The 24247-nt window shown below is 42.5% G+C and overlaps 2 protein-coding genes across 10 annotated transcripts in view; one reads left to right on the forward strand and one right to left on the reverse strand.

Moving 5' to 3' along the window:
• Positions 1-5594, forward strand: part of zgc:65811 (uncharacterized protein LOC393524 homolog) — a 7500-nt gene extending 1906 nt beyond the window's left edge. Inside the window, exons 5-10 of one of the 3 annotated variants that reach the window (XM_035614234.2) lie at positions 777-851; positions 977-1081; positions 2051-2146; positions 2842-2925; positions 3102-3326; positions 4440-5594. In XM_035614234.2, the coding sequence (XP_035470127.1) occupies positions 777-851; positions 977-1081; positions 2051-2146; positions 2842-2925; positions 3102-3317 (576 nt within the window). In that variant the 3' untranslated portion in view covers positions 3318-3326; positions 4440-5594. Of the gene's footprint in view, positions 1-776; positions 852-976; positions 1082-2050; positions 2147-2841; positions 2926-3101 lie in introns of all 3 variants that reach the window. The other 2 variants (XM_035614233.2, XM_035614235.2) reach the window with 2 other exon arrangements.
• Positions 5595-5598: 4 nt separating this feature from the next.
• On the reverse strand, positions 5599-14493 carry LOC118288291 (pollen-specific leucine-rich repeat extensin-like protein 1). 7 transcript variants are annotated; one of them, XM_035614226.2, is made up of 13 exons: positions 13790-14466; positions 13187-13330; positions 12927-13045; positions 12273-12444; positions 12062-12180; positions 10209-11910; positions 9434-9603; positions 8669-8751; positions 8396-8508; positions 7203-7383; positions 6311-6458; positions 6058-6127; positions 5599-5645 (listed from the first exon to the last, which is right to left on the reverse strand). In XM_035614226.2, the coding sequence occupies exons 1-13, from the start codon at positions 14364-14366 to the stop codon at positions 5626-5628; spliced, it is 3618 nt and encodes a 1205-aa protein (XP_035470119.2). In that variant the 5' UTR covers positions 14367-14466; the 3' UTR covers positions 5599-5625. The 7 variants fall into 7 exon arrangements, 5 of the variants coding, with proteins under 5 accessions (XP_035470119.2, XP_035470118.2, XP_035470117.2 ...); XM_035614225.2 differs by having other exon boundaries at positions 5599-6127; positions 13187-13327; positions 13790-14470; XM_035614224.2 differs by having other exon boundaries at positions 5599-6127; positions 13790-14468.
• Between the last annotated feature and the right edge of the window lie 9754 nt (positions 14494-24247).

The following is a 24247-nucleotide window of genomic DNA, read 5'->3' on the forward strand; positions in this document are numbered from 1 at the left end:
GTTTCCCGTCCTGTAACCTGCGGACACACGTTTGCTACAGATTTATGACGACAAAGAATCGAAACTGTCTCTGCGTCGTGTTGGGAAACTCCCACAACATACAGGTGGGGGAATAATGAATGTGAGGGAGGAATGAGGATTGTGAGGAGGTTTTTTTTTTTAGTTCCCCGTTGCTCTGGATTCCGCACTTTTGACCTTTGTCTTTATTCGGAACCTCTTGTTTTCATTCGTCATCTCTTCTGCAGGTGACGAGATTGATGCTCTTCAAGGCACAAAGACTGATTGTGGTGTGCAAAATGATACCCCCAACAATGTGGGCATAACTGATGGTCAAACCAAAATATGTTGCAAAATTAAACATACACAGATTTGTTAAAATTTCTGTGAATATTTTTCCTCTTCCTCTATTTTTTTTTTATTAAAATGTTTCCAGTTTTATCTTATAGTCTCCCTCTTAGTGTCCCTGTGGGAAAGATCCGAGACATTCCTTAACTGTTGCATAGCACAAAGGCAGAAGACTGAGGGGGTTTGTGTGCTTTTGGAAAAAAAACAGACTACGACATTACAACATAAAGTAATGCAGCAAAGACATATTTTATAAATGTTGGGGTTATAAAGTTTTGTCCTGCTGGTGAAAACAGTATATATTTGTTTAACTTGTTGGGATCCTTGTTCTTAACTGTTATGCCGCTTGTTTACTTGTGTTTATCAGATAAATAATCTGCATCATTAACACGTTGTAATTAAAGTTAATCGACTTCTTCCTCCCCCGTCAGTTCTCTGTCCTTCTGGCCCTTCTGGCTACGGCGGAAATCGTTTGTGGAGTGCTGGCCTACTCCAGGAGATATGAGGTGAGAGGGAAATGGCGAGGGAGTTGGGAGGCAGCTGACGGGAAGACAAACAATCAAATCAAATCTGTCCGATTCCTCATATATTCCTAACTACGATTTCATGTTTTAAATTTTACGTTATCTAGGTTGGACTCAACTTTGCACAGTTCTACACTAGCATGTATCTCCTGTATGCAAAAAATGGAGGAGATCCAGCCATTGGTGTCAGTCTCACATTCATCCACTACATGGTAAGGACAACCTCACCATTTACTTCTTTCCAGTTTGAACAAAAACACAGGTTTTCTGCTAAGTCGTTGTCTTATTGTGTTTGTGCACAGGGCTTTTCAAATATGAACTTAAACCTTTTTAACTTTTTAGAGATATTTGTTTCATCATTCATGTTTATAATTATGTATATTAATAATCATATTAAAACATTGTTATGTGTCATACACTTAATGTTATCACTGTATTTTATATTTTCCTTTATCGTATAGTAAAACATTTTCCCATTGATACTTTCATTTCTTATCAAAAATCCATTTCATATTGTCACTTTTCATATCAGCGGTCTTGTCAACGGTCACTGACTTCTCACTTTTCAGCAAATCCCGTGCTGCCTGCCTCTCCTATGCTACATAACAAAACGACTGCTAGCAAATATTCAGCTAGCTGGCTCAATTAGCTAAAAAAAATGCAACTTATAAACTGATTGCTGAAATATCGGTTCATAACGAGTTAAAAGTTGAACCTATTTTTAAAAAAAATATTTAAAGCCCCAGTGTGTTAATTTGGTAATTTTTAATTCAACTGAGCAACCGACAGGGACACATTATGGTGGCGCACGGCTAATTCCATTTTTGTAGCAAACATGGCGACTCACACGGAAGTCGAGTCCACCTCATGTAACTATATTGAACTCATTCAAAGTTTAAGAAAAAAACTTGGTTCTGTGTTGTAGGGGATTATACGTATATGAGCACATGGTTATGGAATATATTTTCAATTTCTGTGAATAAATTCTTCTAAATATTACACACTGTAGCTTCTACAGTGTGTAACGCTTCTTTTTTATACTATTTATTTCAAATCTACTCATTTCATTGTTGACAGTTCGAGGCTTTCTATGGACGATATAACACGAGATGCCAACTGTTGTTTTGTTGCTCATTCATTTGATCTTTCCTCATCTCCTGCCTCCTCTACCTGTACTGTAGCTACACTGCTGTGGAGTGACAGGGGTCCCACTGATGGAACTGGCTAAACAGACCTGTCCCAAACCAGACGGAATTTGGGAGCACCTCATCATGCCTGTAAGCTGGTGCCAAGAAATTGAGCCATTTTACTGAAGTTGATAATAGTATGTGTGATGAACTAGATGGTTTTAATTACCCTGCGTGCCGGCGCAGGGTGTTGTTCTGGCTTGTGTGTGTGTGTGTGTATGTGTACAAACTAACTCATCCACACATGGATGGATTTTCACCGGTCTTGGTGGGATCACTTCTTGGGAGGGTTTCTACAGATGATTAACTTTTGGAGCTGATCGGGCAAGGTCAACAAAAATATGGTCTGGAAAACATATTTTTTTCAAGATAGCTCCAAAAGTGATAGGGCTTAAAGGACAATCCCGAAACTTGAATGAAGTTGTCATGAAGAAGTCAGGAAACGTAATCTAGCGTTGTTCACATATGAGGCACCTCTGCATCCTTATTGGACTTCAGACACAAACTAAAGCTTATGTCGATTCAAATTTAATAATGATCATATAATGAGATTGACGCCTTAATAAGGTCATAATAAAGTCATAACATCAGTCATAGTGAAGTAATGCATACATTTTTGTTTGTATCAATATAAGAAAAGTTAGCATTGCCTGATTGGGGTATATGCAGTGCATGCTTCTGATTTCATTTTCGAGTTACCTGGGCCTGCTGTATTCTGTCGACGCTGGGTCAACGACAGTGTCCTGGGTTCTCTCAGTTTCTCTCGTCTCTTTGTCTTCTCACAGAATTGCCCTGAGGTGATAGTAACCATCTTTGACAGCAAAGCATCACTGGTGATGGGCATCTTCATTGGAACTGCAGCTCTTTTGGTAAGCAAATGGTGTTGCAGGCTGCACATTTCTGTGGTTGGAAGTCAAAAAGGAAGTCAAGTTAATGACCATGTTCTGATCACTCTGCATCCTTCTGTCTCTCTTGATCAATACTCCCCCCCTGCCTTAAATGTATTCTTCTTCCCCTTTCCTTCTCTCAAATTGTTTTGAAAAAGGTCTTGGTTTTGATTTGCAGCATTACGCTCAGTAGAAAGATTCATCTGTCCGTCTCATCACCTCAGTACATTGTCCTGACTAACTGCACCCCTGGCCTGTCTAACCCTCAACCATCTCAGCATGAGATTGTCTCCACCTCCTACTCCTACCCTAACCAGGACCCTGTCATGTTCACCCCCCTCACTATGGCCAACGTCCCTGTGGGTCAGGCCTAGTGGGCTCAGGCCAGTTTGCATCGTCATGGTCATGATATCTTCATTTTTTCCCCTCTCCACAATGCTCTGGCATTGAGGTTACGACTGGATTTTCCTCGTACAGCTGCAGTAGATACATTTGACAGTAGACACATTTTAAATCAAAGAACAAGGGCTTCTTAAGATTTTCAACAATCATTGATAACTAGATAGACTACAATACATAAAAACAAATCTATACCCCATCTCTCCTCCCCCAGCCACATCTTCATTAGGTGGAAATTGGTATTTTCTGTCTGTCCCGTCTTTTTGTGTTATTTTCATACTTTATGTCAAGGGATGTACAAATGCGTTTTCCTGAACAAATCAGTTCAGTCGCTTCATGGAGAGAAATTAGTCGCAGAATGGTCACAAATGTGTATCACATGATCTACAAGTGAAAAATAAGCGTACAATGATTTGTGCATGACCTTCGGTTACTCGGGGAGTGAAAAACGTCTTTCCCATTGGAAATTACACACGGGCATCATGTAAGCTGATCCGTGTATATCAGGCATATCCGTGCACATGCGTTTAAGAACTTGTAAATTGATATTAAGATTTCACAAATATTTTAGACTTACAGTTTTTACTTAAAGCAGCTTACATTAACGATTAATGTTGGATGCATTAAGGTCATCTGTCTGAACCCTTAGGGCCAGTTCATCTACACCACAGTTTAGGGGTTTTACAGCATGTGCACATGGTATAGTGACCAGGTATTGTATTAGTAAAGTAGTCTAAGTGTGCACGTGTGTGGAGAAACAGTTCATCCACAGTTTAAGCGTCCACTCACAGCTCAGAGAAAGCATGGCTTTCTACAAAACAGTGTCGCAAATATCTGCAGCTAAAAACATAAAAAAAATGCCATTAGTGGATTTGTACTTTACACATTTACTTATTCCTCGCTGAACATTTTAGCCTTTTTCAGTCACCCACAAGCTTTTCTTTATGTGATTGTTGTTGTAAGTGCTGGGTGCAACTAACTCATTCTATGGCTGGTTTAATCCTGGAGGTGAAAAGGAGGAGGAATCAGTTTTTTCTCGCTGCACAGCTTTGGCCCATCCCTGCTTTTTACTTCCTACTTCTGTGTCTACATGACAGATTACCACTCTAGTCTGCGCCATTACCCTCCTGAAACAGATCAAGAGAGTCAATCAGGAGATCACGACGTACTATTCCACCGTGTACTGAAGATGAGGATTCGGTTTTCAACCCTTACCCTCTTCTGCCTCTTCAACGGAGACCAATGCTGGAATTCAGCCTCAGCCAGCAAACCAATGTTTACACACTTTCCTCCCATGTGTCAACTACTGATCATATTAGACTTGGAACTTGAACAGCGTTTTTCATATCTTAAAACATTACATTGAGCTTATAATTTGACCCGTTGTGAAACTGCAAAACAAATACCAGCTTTGTTTAGAGCAACCATCAAAATTACAGTGTGCTTAAAAAAACTAAAAAAACCTGCAGCAGCTCTTGGTGAAATGGATGTTGCTTATAATTAGCTATCATTCATCCAAATAGAGACCGACAGCTTGACAGCATGTGCGTACTAACCCGACAGGCCTCTACATCACTGTGGGCGTGTGATAAGTAATCCGAGGATGGAAAACAACACATCCATTTAATGATATATTTCGGTCAAAATAAGTTGTCGCCTTGAAACAGGACTTCACATTTGTAAGTGTTGCCCTCCATCATCTTTGCACCAGCCATAAAGTATGTCAGTGTGTAATGACTGGACAGTTCTCTTCACTTTTTTTTACTACACCATAGCTTCTTTTTTTTGTCATTACGTAAATAATACTAGGTGTATTGTTACATTGGTACTACAGTATTATTTGCAAAATAGTTTTGTAGAAACGGCATTCCACTTAATTTTCTTTATTCTTGATGATTGTTCAGTGACAGAAATGTTCTGCAGGCTTTCCTCTTTAACCAGGTTATGCTTGAAGCCATTTCAAATGGCAAATCTGAGAAATCATCGAGAGCCGCTCTCCTGTAAACAACGCTTTGATACAGAGGACAACACCTTGTGCCTTTTATTGTCGAAAGCCTCTGTGACCAAATAAATACACACTTAAGTGTCCCGTATAGATATTCTCTCATTCTGTCTACTCTATAGTTGTAACTATTGCATTGTATTATTTTGTACCGAGTTCACAACTTTTGAAATCAATGTGACATTGAGGTTTTTGTCTTCTTTACAATCATTGTTTTACTTGTTGCCATAAATATAACCAAACAAGAGTGCAGCTTTGTAAAAGGGTCTTTATTTCATTGCTCATGTGCCAGCGTTGGGACCTAGGAGGAAAAAAAAACGTTAATGTGATTTACAAGTCCTCAAGACCGACACCCTGCCCCGAGTGAGAGGGCAACCAGAAAAATCCTATTTTACCTTCTTTGGCATTATTTGTGGTTGTACTCTTAGCTGTGCCCCGTTACTAACACTCTCCTTAAATGCAAACACAAATATATTGACTTATTGGATAATGGGGTAGAAAATTGTGTAGCCTAAATATATTGAATGCATTGAAAGGAAGGATAAACAGATTAATTGATATTATTTGTGGGGAGATTCGACCTCAAATCTCTGACCTAGATGGGTTCCAATTATAATGCATATATTTTCAAAAAATATAAAAGAATCCTGTTTGCCTCATGATGACCTACTGTTCCCAGTTCCTCTTGTACATTTCTGCCATGTTAAACTTACTGTTGATGCAGCCAACAGTGCAGTCACCGTCTGCAGCCGAGCACACTACAGTCATGCACATAAAGTAGATCTGAGGGGAGCCAAGAAGTAAAGAAATGGAATAATGGTTTTACTATGTGAACATACTAAAATCTAAAATCGACAGTTAGCCTTCAATATGGATGGTCTTTGTTTTTGTATTTTTGTTACCCATCGGGGCCCTAACCTTAAAAGCAGCACATTCTCCCTCACTTCAAAAACAGGAGTACTGTACCTCTGGATCGTCCAGGAGAGAGTATTCTCCTTTAGCCTTGTAAGAGGGGCTTTGTGAGGGCAGGGACAGGAAGTTGGAGATCATGATCCTCCGGACATGGTGGGGGTCAGGGGAAGGAAGCAGCTGTGAATCATACCGGCTGGGGCAGCTAAACAACACAGTAGGGAAAGGACCGTTACAACTGAACATCTCTGAAGGAGGAAATATCATTTTCTGCTTGAGATTTAAAACTGTAAGGTTGCGTACAACCCACAATTCAAAAGTGTAGGGCAAAGTACAAATTTCAAAATCATCCAGTTAAACATGCATTTACCACATGGTATGGAAATGTGGCCAGCAGCATTAAATATCTAGCTTTAGAATAAAGTGGTGGACGGATCAACTGATAAATTACCCTCACCATCCTAATGTAAAGATCAAACGACACCATAGTCGTCTTTTCAAATGGTCACTATCACATATTAGGTGATCGTGTTGCCCTTTCCATTCATAACTTGCTGTCTAACATGCACCATTTATCAGAGAAGATGAGACACTTTCTCTTTGCCATTGTTACATTTGCGTGAAGTTCACTTGAGTTGTTATTGGTCAGCAAAACAAAGCATGAAGCAGGTTTTAAACTATTTGAGACAAGGCAAAAATAAACTGAAACGTGCTAGCCTTTCCATTAAAGTATTTGCAATTTTAGATTAAAAAAAAAAGTTTTTACTATGAGACACAACATGACATGAAAGGGATGAACTAGCAGGTTGTACTGAACTTCTTGAGCTCAAGCATCATTGACAGGAGATCTGGACAGAATTATAACCAGTCCAATAATCATTTATCAACTCAAAATCAGTCAACCCTGATTGATTACATACATTTTTCCATTATCTCTGTATAAACATACCCCTCATAAATTAGCATCCAGCTGGTATATGGAGTTTGAGCGTAAGCCATGCAGGAATGAACCAGCAGCACCAGGTCTGCCTCGGGGGGGTCCGGCAGGCTCACCTCCAAATAAAGTGGTCGGCCTCGTATGAGACCGAGAGGCAGGGGAGCCTCAGGGTGGAAGCTGGTAAAGGACTCGTCTGCGGGGAGAAGAAGGAAAATTAGGTTTATTTACTGTGAATTACTGAATTAATCTGTAGGTTCAATTTGCAATTTAATGGGGTTGAGAAAAAGAAGCACAATAACGCTGAGGTCAGTACTGAGCAGTCCACCCAAAACTGAAGGACATGGGACACTCATCAGAGGAGAGTCATTTACATATTCTGGTGAGAAGACAACGGTTTGAATCAGGAGTGAAAGAAGCTGATGCCATCAAACTGGAACGACCATCACTAAACAGAGGAGGTTGTCTATGATACCACTTACCTACCATACAAAATGCAGTTGAAATCTCCCCCCAGGCAGCATAACATCCACTTACTCCACAACTGGACCCCAGTGACTCACATGATGGACAGGACCCCACAGTGGGCTGAATGCCTAAGACTGCCTGGCCAGTCAGTTATGACTGAAAAAGCTTTACATAACAGAGGTGAAATGCGTTTGGCCCTGATCATACCTGGCTGGCAGTAACCAAGTCTCCACGTGTCCTAAGTGACCACTTGTGATCCCCACTCTATATGCACATAAACAAGTACATCATTTGTGTTTCAAAGACCAAATGCGGTGTTGCTTTTAGTCTGACTACGACTACGTGTGTGTGTGTGTGTGTGTGTGTGTGTGTGTGTGTGTGTGTGTGTGTGTGTGTGTGTGTGTGTGTGTGTGTGTGTGTGTGTGTGTGTGTGTGTGTGTGTGTGTGTGTGTGTGTGTGTGTGTGTGTGTGTGTGTGTGTGTGTGTGTGTGTGTGTGTGTAGGGACTATGAGTGAATCAATGCACCCTACACAGTGCCCCAATGAAACAGCATTAAAAAAAATTGGGAAATCTCTATGTGGCAGTCGATTGTAATATTGTGGAATGTATAAAACTATGTTCAGTTCATTATGAAACTGTTGCGGGTCAGATGAGGAGCCGGTCCTCCAATGTGGCGGGGGAACTTTTTACGTTAACGCCAAATGCGTCCCAATGAAAAAACGTAAAGGAAAACTACTCACCTTTTGCAATTCTCAGCTGCACTGTGACAGTGGCTGGTGTCGTCTGAACGGGGGGTGGAGGAGGTTGATCCATCACACGGAGGCTCCCTTCACCTGGAGATCCTGGGGAGGAACTACATTCCACCATTAACCCATGGATCAACACAGAATAGAGAGATACATATGGCAGCGAGGCCATAGAGACAAATTAAACAATACAGAGGATGCAGAGAATAGTTTAATAATGTTTATGGTGTATCCAAAAAACATTTCCTGCAAACAGAAATAACATACCTGACAGGAGAGCCATCATGCACTGAATTGTGGTCTTGTTGAAGAGAATGAATGCCCTGGCCTTCCAACAGATGATGAAACACCTAACAAGAAAATCATATTATGAAAAATGTTTTTCATTGCGTCATTTCACCTATCAAAACTCTTTTCAATGCGTCTCCAGTTAACTGAGAGCGAGGAGAAGTGAGATCAGTCAAAGCCAAAGGTTTGTGAACAGCATCACTCTATGGCCCTGTTCAGACCTGGCGCTCAGCGACAGTACAGGTGTGGACAAACCCAAGACGCATCGAGGACGCATTTGACATCTGGTCACGTTGGGAGGTGGTCCAGGACGCATGTGGCCACATTCTTTTAGCTGTGTCAACACAAAGGACTCCTGAGCCACACAGAGACCACCCACTCAGCTGACGTCCTCCAACCTGCTAGTTTCATAATGAACCAACAGTTTATTTTTACACTTCCAAGTGTTTCACACCGATGTATATGTGGTGGCCTGCCACAATATTAACTTTTTTTTCTACCATTAAATTAGTAGTCTTATTCCATTGTAGAGCTGTGTGCAGTACATTGATTCACTCAGTCCTATTTGCCTCTCTCTATCTCTCTCACACTAACAGCAGCAATGAAGACCTACGGGTGCATTTACATACACATGAGCGGGGAAGTGAGAGCCAATCACAAGTGATCACTCAGAAGTAGTATGTGGAGATGCATTCTAATGCCAAGTGTGAACAGGGCTGTTGTATACACACTAATGTGCCTTACGTGTTGGTTTACTCCACAGCCATCCAGGGGCATAATGTAGATGTCAGGGTCAGAGGTCAGCCTCCGTAAAATGCAGGAGACCTTACCATCCTCAGGGGGATGAGGGGCCTTGGAGGGGTCCAACGCAGAGTCAGGCACCACCAGGACAAAATGCTGTCCCATTGTACAGTCTGTTGGCTCACACACACAAAAATAATTCCCCAGCTGCGCGGTTTTGATTTTGACCAGAGTTTACACTATTTCACGTCTTCAATTCAGTAGCTTGGGTGTAGAGCTTCTTGCCTGAAAGTCCACAGTCATCCAATTTTTGTTATTTTCTCAAACGTGAATTAATCTATGTTGGACAAGTGGTGACAAGATTAGTTTTTTGAGAGACTCGCCCTTCACGGGGTATGAACAGCAGACCAGAGAATGACTGCAGTTGAAACTAGACAGGGCCAAGGCTACAGGGTGGGGCAGAGGCTGTGCTGGCCTTGAGGCGATCTGAGCACACAGAGTAAACAAAGAGACAAGAGCTAGTTATACTTGGTTCTATTCAGCAGCATGAGAGAGGATAAATAAAATGTTGAGTCAGAATGTTTGCCATACAGGTGTCTGGTTAAAGCTAGAGCCAAATGACAGACCACTGGCCTGTCATGATTTAACAAATGTCTGCCCCCTTGTGGTAATCTGTGGTCAAGACACGATCACTAGCCGACTGTCTTTACACAGAAGACATAGATCCACAGAAAATACATATCCACAGAAATATGCGCACAGCTGAACAAGACTTTACCTCTCATTTCATTATCCGTCCTGTCTTCTGCGTCCTCTCCACCAGGATGCCTTGAAACATCATGTGGATGATGTAGAGCCACATAATGGGAATACAAACTATGGGAGGGATTGTGCGCGGGCTGAGGGATGCTGGGATCTCCTGCTTCAGCATCATGAGCAAGTAAACCCATCCTGTGGTGGTCAGAGTCAGAGGGAAGTTGAGACTCTGAGGATGGTTTTTCAGAGTCCACGCTGCGTTCAGGATTTAGTTCCTGGTCGTCTTTGGACACCTCGGGCTGGTAGAGGAGGTGGTAATAGTAGTAGTAAGGATGTAGGGGGCCATGTTTACCATCATAAGTTGATTCTGTGGGTGACGTAGTGGTTTGATGTTTGTGATGGGATGGATGCGGCACCGGAGAGGAAGACGCTTGGAGCAGAGGGTCTGAAGCTTCTTTGGATGAAGTAAAATGTTCGTCAGTGCTCTGTAAACTTTCAGGTCCATAATACATCTGATAGTAGTGATAGTAAGGGTGGTAGAAGTATGGGTAAGGAGGGGGATTATGGTTGGATGGAGGAACCTCAACTGGGTCTGGTTCTGGAGGGTAACCAGGTGGGAGGGGAGGTTGAACTGCAGGAATCACAGGTGTGGAGCGTCTCTCTTTGTCATTCAGCTGTGGTTTTTTATCATCCTCTTCAGTCAAAAGTGGATTGTATTTGTATTTTTCAGTGTTTATCATTTCATCTACGTTTGGCTGATCCATGTTAGAATTCACATTGTATTCTTCATGGACTGGAAGCACTGATGCATGATCAGGTAAATTAATTTTTGCCGCCATGTCGTGATGCAGAGGAGTTAACCTTTTTGCCTCACCCCTCGCCATATGTGGAAAGTAATAGAAGTAGTGGTATGGATACGGCTGTGCATAAGGTGCAGGGGGGTTGGCAGCAACTTCAGGACTTGTTGGAGGGATGTGAGGGGGAGAGTCAGCCTCAGGCGCAGGCTGAGGGAACCGGTCAGAGTTGGCATCGGACTGCTGGATATCGGGGGGCAACGCTGAAAAATCATAGGTATGAGAATTAGTTGAAGACTGTTTCTCCTCAGGGCGTGGATCAGGGTCTTGAGGTGGCCCAGGGAGGGGGATTTTTGGGTGATGGTAGTAGTGGTAGTATGGATTGAAGGCATGGCTAGGAGGATGGGGAGAAGGTGCTTCAACTTGAACTGAAGAACCTGCAGCTGAGGAGGGAGAGTGTGCAGCACTGTGCTCCTCAGGAGGACCCTGTTTTTGTTGTGGATCTGGAAACATCAGATGTTCCACTTCATCTGTAGATGACAGAGAATTGCGTACGTCGTATTGATTATTGGACTTTTCGACAGAGATTTGGTTGGAGTAGTATTCTGGATAGACTGGCTGGGAATCAACAGGCTGTGGACCAAATGTAAGGTCAGGAGTCAAAGATGAGGGAGCAATAGGGTTATGTGCATCATGAACATCAGGTCTTTGATATGTGTGATGATATGTGGGGTGGGGATAGTAAGGTGGGGCCAGGTAAAAAGGTGTGGCCCATGGGAAAGGCTCCAGGGTTTCTGGTATAGGCCCCGCTGGCCCCCAGCTGAGATGATGAGGCCTGTTGACAAGAGGCAGTTCTTCAGTGGGGGAGACAGGACAGGACAGTGTGAATGTTTTTTCTCCTATTTGAAGATAAAGTATGTATTTTTCATCCTGGAAAAAAAAAGAAATAGATCAGAAATTTTCTTGAAATCACTAGATCTCAAACCAAAGGGATATCATAATGAGAGATTTGGGACTGCTCTCTACCACCATTATCAAAACACCAAACGAGAGGACATCTTTTGAAAAAAATTCACCTCACCTTTACTGACATGCCACATGTTAGATATGGAGCAGTAATTACAATCTCTGCACCTTGCATGTCCAAGGTGTAGCCACACTGCTCGGCTATCAACACCAGAGGGGTCCACTCTCCTCTCACTTAAATGAAAAAGGAAAACATCTGTAATATTATTTCAAAACCAGGAGAGAGACAATAAATAATAAATGTTTAAAGAATTTTTGGTATTTACCATTTATCCTCAACTCCTCTGCAGGAGACAGGCCCTGGACTTTGACTGCCATACCATAAAGGGAGCAGCACATGGAGGGCAGGTCCATGGCACGAGGCTGTGCCTGAGGGACTGGACAGGACATCTTGACTGGAGTCCCCCTCCACAGCAGAGGCAGCACGTAGCTCTCATCCTGAACACATTAACGTTTTAACAGCATCTTTAAATACCTGTACTACCCTTGGCTGAAAACATTTTACATCCATTAGAGAAGACAGGTGAATGATTATAATGAACAAGCTTTTGTCATTAGATTAAAACATGAGTCAACCATCTCTGAAAACGGCCATTTTAAGAGCAAGGATGTACAGAGTCCTTTCTGTAAAAATGTATGATTCATGTTATTTTTTTGAAAAAATGAATACAAAAGACAGTGTTTGGTGCAGATGAACTTGTGAGTTGTGAGTGTTAAGAAATGAGGAGTGAATACCAAATGGATTACGCTAGTTTACCAGATTTTCCAATCAATATAAAAACAACAGGAATAATTTTATGTCTCAACACAACATAAATACTCCATTTATTGAGACCCTGAGCGAAGCCATATGGAAAAAAGGTCAGCGGCGCTAATCTAATGTGAACATTGAATCTGTTTACACTGCATGGATCCCATACCTCCTGTGTGACATGGCAGGCATCATATTGAGCCATCAGACTGAGGTCTCTCCATGTGGTCTGGACAGAGTAACCACACAGAGGTGGCAGCTGGGACAGAGGCACGGATGACTCATTCACTGAAACACAAGTCGACACCGAAACAAAAAATGGACTTCTTTCTTACGAGCAGGGGAAAAAAAGGGATACAGCTCCGAACCCCAGTTTCAATTCAACCTAAGTCGCTGGAGTATTTGTAAAAGGAGAAGCTGCAGCCTGACCTCGAGCCAGCAGCAGATGTCCAGCTCGTCTCCTCCGGACGACGAGGCTCATGGCGTCGTCGCCGCACTCCACCACAGGCTGCAGCTTCTGCCAGCTCTCCTCCGAGCCGCTGAGCCACTGACCTCTGACCTTCGCTTGGACTGCTGAACAAAAACAAACCACCCCTGGCATCAGACCACACATACAGTATACTTCATCAGTTAGTCAATGTGTATTGGTGGAACAGCAGTTGGGTCTCATTGACTGCAACGTTTGTATTGGAGTGGAGTGGGATGACTTGGATTCTAGTTGCACTTTTCAATCAAATCAAAAAAATGTTTGCATATTCATAGATCCCGGGTCGACTGTAAACTGAGCGTTATTTTGGGGCAAAAAAAAATCAATAGCAAACCTTATTACTGCTATTGTATGTCTCACAACCCACGTGAAATGTGTTAGATTTTTGTTCTTCCTCATAAATTTGGTCAGCACCATCAGCACCATGTGGTGGTCTAGTACCCTAACTCCCTCCTCTGAATGTACATTAGATATGCGACCACACACATCTGGGAGCACTGGGACCAACGGGACCTCCCGGGGCGCGACCACACGAGGCTGCTCACCTGACGAGGCCGAGTCGGACTGGTAGCCCGCACCGGGCACGTTCGGCTGGAGCTGGCCGACGACGTAAAACTTGCCCTTGGTCGCAAGCTGCACGTGTCCTCCGACACAGTCCTCCTCCGAGGGGACGGACGAGGAATACGCCCGCTGCCCGTCGCCTCGCCTCGCTCCGAGGCGGCTCTTGAGGAGGTCGTCCCCGCGAGAGGACGCCGTCCTGGGGCCGAGTCGTTGCTCGGGCCTCGCCGAAGCCCGTGTCCCGTCTCTGTTTGCGAGTCGAGCGGGCACAGGGTCGGCGGGCTCACACCGGGCCGCCGACGGTAAAGTTAAGGTCGTCACGACGTGAATGAGAAGGACACCGAAGCAGAATCCGTTTTGTGTTAAATGCATCGCCGACACGAGTTTGTCTTTGCACCTAAACACCGGGACTGGCCGAACAGCAGCGGCGTTCTTGTACTTCGTTTCCTTGCTGCACACCTGGGCGCTAATTAGCCACCGCGTTGGCACGTGCCCACCGAACGGGAGGTTGTCATGACAACTGAAGCACTTTGAAAGTTTCGTGGATACTTTTGACGGACACATACATGTATGAATGTCTCCCCTTACAAACTGTTACTTCGTCTGTTGTTGATTCATTTGTTGTTTGTTTGACCAGAGACCCTTTGTATCACATGTATATATATATAAATCAAGCATCATGATCAATATCGACAACACCGACAAACAATACAGGATATGAAAGCAATTCACAAAAAGACAAAACAATACACACACTGGAGAAGAAAAAAACCCCCAGCTACAGACACCAGTGAGACCAGAAGTTCCTTATGACGAATTATAATACAAGATAAGCCATACAAATATGGCCAACGATCAGCCGTACATTCAATGTTTCTCTAAATGTGACAGAAGCAGGTTCCATACTATCATTATAGTTTAATAAATTATATATATATATATATATATATATATATATATATATATATACATACTATCATCATCATAGTTTTCATTATTATTATTATTATTATTATCATTATCGTTATTATTATAACAACGCCGTTACATCTATAAGTGTGAGTTTCATTATCATTGTCAATATAAGAACCCGTCTGACAGAGCTTAAATACAACGGTTACACAACTGTTCCTGCTGTCTCCCCCATTTCTCTCCTCTCACCCCAACCGGTCGAGGCAAATGTTCTGCTCACACCTGAGTCCGCTTCTGCTAGAATTGTTTTCCTGGTAAAAGGGAGTTTTTTTCCCCCTCTACGGTCGTGGAATGCTGCTCATTGTGGGAACTGTTGGGTCTCTTGTGCAGTCTATATGTCATCCGTTCGTATAAAGCCATTTCAATCCACTCTGCAAAAGTGGACATATTGGAGAATTTCCAATGGCGTAAAATTATTCTACAGCTAGAAACAGTAGAAACAATGTTAAAGTTTTTTTTTTTCATCTGTCATGTTTCATCTGTTAATGAGGGCCTGGGGTCTCTAACCATTAATTAAATTAATTAAATCATTAGGTCCATGCAGAGTACTGATTGTAATGACGATAAGCGATGTAACATTATGTGCAATATCCAACTTTGTGCAATATGCTACCACCATACCCAATGAACAATGTCAATTCCTTTTTGCTATTGTGTTTATCATTGTACTATTGGTCCTGTCCCTGTGTATGTTGTTTATGTGTAAGCTGCACTTTAAGCGCATGAGAAATTTCCTTCCTTTTGGATGAAGTTTATCTTATCTTATCATCATATCATCTTCTACCAAATTATGCAGGAAAGAAGGGACTGTGTGCCTCTCATGAAATAGGCCATGATTATTTTTACATTTATTGTAAGGTGTATTGTTGTTTTAGTTTTATAAGTGTTTAACTCAAGTACTTTACTGTCCACTAGAGGGCGACGCTGCATTGCACGAGGTCAGCAGTTGGAGAGACTTAGAATTTAATGAACACAGATGAATTCCCTTCATTCACTATCTATCTATTTCTAAACTGAGACAAAATGGGTGGACGTCAGAACACACCTCCAATAATTACTTTATTCCGTTTTTTTCATCTGATTATACTAAATTTAGTCAAATGGCTGTGCCTTTCTAACAGATCTCTAACATAAAAGATTTGACCTTTAACCTAAGTAATCTTTAATTATCCTCTCTGTTTTGTCAAACGGAACCTGTCATCTGTTGGATATAAATAAGTCATAGAGTAAGTGTTGTGGCAAGATTAATTTACCTCCCAACGCCTGGATATCATTTACATTCATTTGCCTTTCATTGTTGTTGTTTTTTTCATACTTAACTGACATGAAATCTCTATTGCCAGAGCTCTTCCTAAATGACTGCCATCTGGCCTAGACGCAAACCCTTAATTTATCAAGTGTAAATGCTGCATCCTTATAATGAAAATAGACTGTTTAAGTGATATTATCCATGAACTACTGTACTTAACCAGCAACCAGCCAGGAAACAAGATTACTGTTAGTTTGCTGCCAACTCCAGCAACAGACAGTAAGTGAATCTGCCAAGCAGCGCTGCCAGCCAGCCCGTGATCTGTCATCACATTGTGGCCGTAATGTTATAAAACTGAGGCAAGACAGTGGCTGACTTATGAGGCCCGTTTCTCTCTAGGTCAGAAGAGTACGGAAGAAAATCAGATGAAGCACGTATCCGCAGCATTTAAATGATCTGAAGCACACTTTATAAAGAGGATCTGGAGCTTTGTGTGTGTGTGTGTGTGTGTGTGTGTGTGTGTGTGTGTGTGTGTGTGTGTGTGTGTGTGTGTGTGTGTGTGGAGGGAAAATCAGTTGATGATGGGTGCGGCAGTGAGATGACTCATATTTGGAGTTGCCTAGCTACAGCCTGGAGTTGTTTTCTTTAGACCCCGAGCGTGAGTACAGTGTGTATGTCTGGATTTCATTGACAGAGCAAGGCATTGTGGAGGCGGTGTAAATGCAGGGGTGGCTCTGAGCAGGAAACAGGAGGAGCACAAATGTTCCCAGAGAAGAGAAGAAAAAAAATCACGTGATGAGAAACTTGAGTCAAATGTAGTAATGTCAGTAGGAGCAAAAAAAATATAGAGAGGTCTACAAAAAGAGCGCTTCGGGTGAGGAAGTGAATGAAGAATGAAAACCCCTGGCTAGTAACCATGGAAACGGGTCGGCTCGACTAAATAAGAGGAATTCTTTTTTTTTTATTGAATGTAAACGGTGGCTAAGGCACCACAACTGACACACAATATTGGCCCCTCTGGAAGCTACGCTGAGGCGTCAAAAGTACTGTGGCTCACATCTACTGTACAATATATCCAGCATGTCTGGTTCAAGTGTCCTCCCAAGACCTATGGGATCAAAAGTTATCAAAATTTCTCATCAGAGGCCTGACTTGGCAAAGGACATGGTGACCTCCGAGCCATCATCATGAAACAGAAAGTTGCTCCTAATCAAAGGTACAAGTTCAGATCCGACCAATAAATCACTAATTTGAGGCGCTAAGTTCAAAGTCTCAAATATTTATTGCCAGAATTCCTTAGTACAAACAAATGCATATGCGGCTGTGCTGCGCCTTTCTAACAGATCTCATCACATAAAACATTTGACCTTTAACCTAAGTAATCTTCAAATATTCTCTCTGTTTTGTCAAACTGAACCTGTCATCTGTTGGATATAATAAGTTATAGAGTAAGTGTTGTAGCAAGATTAATTTACCTTACAACGCCTGGATGTCATTTACATTTATTTGCCTTTCATTGTTTAGGTTTTTTTCATATTCAACTTAAAATGAAATCTCTATTGCCAGCGAGCAAACAGAGAGTGAAACAGAAAGTTGCCCCTAATCAAAGATACAAGATCAGATCTGACCAATAAATCGCTAATTTGAGGCGCTAAGTTCAAAGTCTCAAATATTTATTGCCAGAATCCTTAGTACAAACAAATGCATATGCTGCTGTGCTGCGCCTTTCTAACAGATCTCATCACGTAAAACATTTGACCTTTAACCTGCCAGAATCCTTAGTACAAACACAGTTATAAAACTATCACAAAAGAAACTGTTACAATTTTAAAACTGCCTACCTTAATCAAAAACAGGCGAAAAAGAGGAGATTGAACAAAAAAAGGCAGCTCTCCCCTATTGGGCTTCCTGGCAAAATTAACAGACAAAGTAAAAAAAGAAAAAAGCTTCTCAGTCCTTACATACTCAACACTGTGAATCAGGTTGTTCACGCTTTATGTGTATAAGAGCACACAAAGCCCTCATGATCACTGAAGTATGTTGGTGACACAGATGATTCCACTTCATACTGTGTTTTTTTAACATACACATGTTAACGTGCCCTTTATTGAAGCCACAGGCAGGTAGCCAACAGGACACATGCAAATGCTTAGAGATAAATTCTCTTAGCTACATGTCAGGCACAGTCTTGGAAGTCTTAATTTGATTTTGATTCCCCCTTGACTAAAAGTTTACCTCTGTCTGCTTATCTCCTACAAGACTGTTGGCCCTGTATAATATCTCTGCTCATTTACATTTCACTTAAATAAACAGTATGGTTTTTCACAGTAGGCAGGTGTGATTGTTTCTTTTAAATAATAAAACAATGATATAATTCTATTCATAAATACAAGTCATCTAAAATCATATATATATATATATATATATATATATATATATATATATAAACTATTTTAAATATCAAAAGAAATTAATTAAAAAGGTAAGAAAATGAATCAAAAACATAATACAACTGGATAGAATTGTCCGAAAAGAAATTTAAATAAAACAAGGTTAAACAATTTAAACAGTTGGGATTATTAGGCACAAACATTATGTATATACGGTTGTATGTAATTTTGTGTTGCCATGAATGTTACAATGTATTGTTGTTTAATTTGGCCGAGCAGAAAACATATTATTATAAAAAAACAAGGGGACCATGTATTAAACCCTGGGGAACACCTTCTGATGGACATTTGAAACAAACAAAACTGTGTGTCATGAATAATCCTAAAGTGAAAGTGCGATTGTGAGCATGATGAAATCATTGATGCGGTGCTGATTATACATCCAAAAGTGAAAAACGTCTTAAATATGCATGTTGTTTCTCATCAAAGAAATGAGGCTGAGGATGGCAAGATAAAAAGTAACTGTGAAGCAGAAGGCCACACCATGGACACACACTGGGGAGGTGACATTTCCTGGAAAATGAATCTGATGATCGTGTCACTCCTGAGAAATAGAGAGGACAGTGGGAAAAGAAGGTATTTTAAGAACCTTCTGGCGTCGTGTCACTCCCTTAGATGATAAACATGCAGAACGTATGTAAATGCGTTGTTGTGTAAATGTTTGTTCATCAACTGGGGAGAGATGAGGATAAGGACATGTTGTATGTAGTGTGTGTGTGTGTGTGTGTGTGTGTGTGTGTGTGTGTGTGTGTGTGTGTGTGTGTGCGTATGTGTGTGTGTGTGTGTGTGTGTGTGACCAGCCCAGTGACCCTGGGAGCAGGGAGGTGGTCGAACTTTTTCCAATTAGTCAACAGCCTGCGGTGAAACAAGAGTTTCAGCACAAAACTACTGACTTTGGCTCCTTTTGTTTGCTCCGAGTTTAAAAGAACACTCACGTCCAAAGTGTCTGAAATTAACCCTGCCCCTGTGAGTATACGCTCAGGCTGCTTTTTGTGTTATAGGCCTTTATAAATCCCAGGGCAGGATGCGACATTGTGTAAGACAGTGATGGAATGAGCCAAGCGAGACGGGCATCCACAGACAGAGAGCTTTACTATTGTGTAAAGCAGCAGTGACTTGGCTGCGGTCAGGCTCACTCCCCTGGCATGGAGGCACTGCTCCGCTGGCTTTGTTCACACAGTCATGTTGAAACACTCGCTCACTGGGACTCCTCATAAACACCTTAATTAAGGGATTTTGGCGTTACTCAACCAAAAATAGCAATTTGTCCTGCTATATAAGCCCTTGTTTGTCTACGTGTATCAAATTTATATTTCTGGCATTTAGCTGAGGTTCTTTTTGCAGGCCAATTCTACATGTGCAAAAGAGATTAATGTCTTACACTGCCAACTTAAACATCCAGGAATCAACGCAACAGTCGGTGCCACGGCTTTAAGGGAGAAGAAGCGATTGGTAATCTATGATGGAGGAGCGCATGCTGAAGATGTTTGAAAACTTGCCGCTGCCCCCCCCCCCCCCCCCCCCCCCTTGACAGGCCACATATCTCACTTTCTGTATTTCACAGTTATTAATGATCCCCCTTGTGTAGTAAACTGCCCGCTGGAACAAATGCAACCACCCTGATCTAGCCAAACTCCAAAGCGTATTTGAAAGAATCATGATTCATATTGGCATCTCGGACAATATCACGACTGTTCCGATTGATTCCTTTATGACTCAGGTTTTCCCTGTACAGATCGGCAATGGCTGCACAATGGCTGGTGAGCATGCGACCCTATTGGTCTTCTTCTGTAGTTGTGCGGGCCATGTGATTTGTTGACAACATGGGTTGAAAAACCCCATGTTGTGCCCGAGCTCCTGCCCCACCCCCCTGCTACACACAGCGGCAGACAGTGGCGTGGTCAGACACCCACTACGTTTTTACTCTGATAGCTGACTGATGCATGACTCATGGTATTTCCCCTCCTGAAAATATACCCAAAAGCTGAAAAGGGCTTGATTCTTGCATAACTCAAGTGGCCCAAAAAAAAATAAGAGCAGTTGTTGCTCCACAGGCATGCACCATGGTTGCGCTCAAAAATTCTCAGAGCATTCTGCAAACTTATGTTTTGTGGAAGGAGTGCCATGTATCACTGAAGGGTACAGTGCAGCCCGTGGCTTACCTCACCTGCAAGGTGGGGTTGACACGCCCAGAGTGGAATCAGGTCCGACCACATTCTCCGTTCTCGCCTCCTCTCTCGCTTGTGTTTTTCTGTACATTCTGTATCACTGGTTGGCTGATTTTTTTTAAAATCTCGAGTCAAATTGCGCAGATCCTGATATGAGCACATCCACCATCCGTGCACGTATGGAGGGAGTCGACTGTCAGCTCGGGTGGAGCAGTCTGTCTGTTGAAAGCTCTTCTTGCTAGATTTGATGGATGCAGCGCAGATTTCACGGGGATTGGACGGCCGAATTTCCAACCCTGAATTGCACAATTTCAATGGACTGACATTCTTTCCCATGGGGATTTGGGTGAGACACACAGGACGTTAGGTAGTTTGATCAAGGTGTGGTGACTGAAACTCCGACCGTTGAACGGTAAAGGACGAACATTACGCCACACTTCCCTAACGGTGACTTCCATTGACTTTGACGGCATTGTCATGGAAATGAGTGATATACACAATGATGTACACACTGGCTATAATTAGCATTCCTGCTCGCTGAGTCCCTCAGTCTCACACATGAAAAGGGTTATTTTCCATGACAACTGTATTAAAATACACATTGTTGTCTCGAGCTTTCATCACAGAAGCAGGGCCTCAGTTTCAGTCCCTGAGAAAGATTCCAGTCGATAGTTTTTCGCCTGTGTACGCGTGCATGCGTGTGCAACCTCATGACCCCCACCCAGAATGTAGCCTCGCCATAAACACAAGCAGGCTCTGCCACCTTGCGAGGTGTCTGTGCTGTCAGGCAGATCATCTCTGAAGCCTGCTATTACCCCGCGGGCTCATACCTGAGGCTGCGGCAGGCCGACATGATACTGACCAGGTACTCTGCTGAGCCTTTGACTCAGACTCCTGCCGGTGCATCGGCATATTTTTATACTCCCCACAAGCAAAACAAGTGACCTCAGTCTCCCAGTCGACACCCAGAGTATTTCTGTCCGTCTCTCTATCTAGTTGTGTGCTTCTGACTCCCCTGCCTGGCTTTTGTTAGTGCGCTGGCCTTCAGCGATGCACACTCACATGCTGGTATTTATTGGCATTATTCTGCTTCCTCTTCTTCTTCTTTTTGGTGGGGGGAGCTTCCTTCTACTGTTTGCTAGAGAATTCATTCTAACGTAAAAAAAAATGTTGAGTTCAATAAGGACGTCTGTGCTCCTTGTGAGATTTTCTTTCTTAAATATTCAATGGACAGAATGTTCAGAAGCAGAACGTTGTGCCTCTCTTTGAACTGTACTATCTCCTCTTCAACCTCTTCATATTCATTTTGTACACGTACCTAGAAACGCTATCAAACCTTTAAACCAGTCTCCGGTCATTGTACCTCATCACATTATGTCAGCCTTTTCACACTTTGAATCTTTCTGCAGTGTCTGTTGTAGTTTAATTCTGCTTTCAGACCTTCTCAGACTCTTACTGTGTGTTGAATGTCCCGTTCAAACCAAGAGCAGTGCACATCAACACTTACACTTTCATTGACTATTGAACTGCTTTCATTTATCGCATGACAAAAGACATTGAAGTCATTTAAAAAAAATATATATATATAAGATAGTATATTAAGTAAAGATAAAATAAACCCATTAATAGTAGACTGACTTGTTCTTCATTGCGGTCGTTTTGGGCTAGATGCCTTTCAGGTCATGGTCAGAGTGAACGCAACCTGCCCGAAAGGCCGAGCTGTTGTGTGTCATCGCTGACAAGCACCATGGTGACTATCAAGAGAAGCCAAGTCAATGTGTAATGTCAGGCTTTTTCCGAGAGATGTGGACTAACAATTACTTTCTTTGTCGCCGTAAAAGACAAGGTCGGAAAAGAGGTCGAGTGTCATTACGGCCAGAAACATGCGGCCAAACTGGACGAGTTGCAAGGACAAATTTCCAGTTTTTCTCTTTTGCCTTAGATGCAGCAACAGACATCAGAAATCAAGCCCAACCAGCCATTTGTGTGCGTGGTATCACTGCTGAGTTCGATACGAGGGAGAATTTGCCGTCTTCTGCTGACAAGCCAGACATTGGCTCTGAAGGTGAGGGTTTGTTTTGGATTACGCCCGCTGGAAAGTAGCATCGCCCCATCGCGATCACTACCATCTGACATCAGATACCTTGTCTCACATTAGACAGGTTAGTGTGATAAAGGTGTGTAAGTAATTTAATGTGGCACTTGACAGGGACCAAGTTGACCAATACATCAACTGACATTACTTACTTACTTACTACATTCTTCATCTGACATTTTCACTTTTCCCGTAGTTCGTTGTTAATAGACAGTTCAATTGCACAACTCTTCAAGTGACACCACTGCTTTCGGCACGTACAACTCAAAGGACGATTTTCCCTTCTTTCATTTCCTATCTTTTGACTGAAATTTCATTGGTTTTGATGTCTACTTCAATTGAACTTTGGGTTAAAATGTAATTCCCTTTGTTGCGCTTTTATGTTGTTGTGCAGTGAGCTGGTTTTCAAACGTCTCTACCCTCCCATTCTGAACCTTTGCAAGATATTAAAAGTCTCATTACAACACTCCTCTTCGGCCTGATTCCCTGAAGACAGCATTATTATTTTGAAAAAAAATTAATCAGTCGCCCCCTCTTAGCGTGTCTGAACATTTCAGATTATTGGATATGATTAGTGATGAGGCTCTGACATTGGCACTTTAATTCTGCCACAATCAGCGAGCTCAATGGCAGACAAGCAACTGTTATTATGTGTTATTATGCAATTATGTGGCAGATAGGGCTGTTAAAAGATTCTTTCTCTATCTAAACAAATGCGAGCGATCTGTCTCCAGAAGCAGATCAGACTTTGACTTTGTCATTAGGGCCTCATCAATCACAAGCAAAGACACAATGATGGCGAGTGATAATTATTGAACTCGCAGCGGTGTGAGATGTCTCAAACAACGCCCCCCCCTCCCCCTCCTCCAAATTTCTTTTCTCACTACCTTCGTGTCTCATTCCAGCGTCCTTCCCCTCCGTTCTCACTGCCTCCCTCCTTTCCCCCTCCTTCTTTCTCACTCAAGCCATGACTTGTACTCGTCCAACCCCCCCCTCCTTTTTTTCCCTCGCTACCAACAACATTCCTTCATCCTGAAACCTCTTCCTCTGTAACAAAAGCGGGAAAAGACGGAGGGGTGGTGATCAGGAAGAAACGCTGCCCTCTTGGTTGTGTGCGTGCGTGTGCACGTGTGGTCACTGTTTGACTGTTTGTGTATATATTCAACGGCAACTACGTGACTGATGTCTGTCTCCATGGCAGCACGCGTAGAATCACACAATCACAAGTGCAGTGTTGTGGGAGTTCCCCCCTCGCGAACGCCAGTGAGTCACCGGCCGCCAGCTCCCGCAGAGAGTCGCCATCATCGGCTGAGCAACAGAGACATGAGACACCAAACACACGAGGGGAATCTGTCATCTGCCCACAGAAGTTGTTGAAATAGTGGCCAGTTTTTAGCCTTTTGCATGTGTAAAAAAAAAAAAAAAAGTTTGACTCAGAAAAAAATAGAGGGTGGGACTGGGTGAAGAGGAGTAGAGACGGACGGGGCGGGGAGAAGGCAGGCAGAGATTAT

The sequence above is a fragment of the Scophthalmus maximus genome, chromosome 17 (assembly GCF_022379125.1).
Source record: "Scophthalmus maximus strain ysfricsl-2021 chromosome 17, ASM2237912v1, whole genome shotgun sequence".
Taxonomy (NCBI): Eukaryota; Metazoa; Chordata; class Actinopteri; order Pleuronectiformes; family Scophthalmidae; genus Scophthalmus; species Scophthalmus maximus.

Excerpts from the sequence above, each read along its gene's own strand:
- LOC118288291 (XM_035614224.2), bottom strand. The coding sequence starts at position 14,366 with ATGTGTCCGTCAAAAGTATCCACGAAACTTTCAAAGTGCTTCAGTTGT. Across the intron at positions 13,331-13,789 it reads GTCCGACTCGGCCTCGTCAG|CAGTCCAAGCGAAGGTCAGA; the intron begins GTGAGCAGCCTC and ends GTTTTTGTTCAG. Across the intron at positions 12,181-12,272 it reads AGAGGAGTTGAGGATAAATG|TGAGAGGAGAGTGGACCCCT; the intron begins GTAAATACCAAA and ends TTTTCATTTAAG.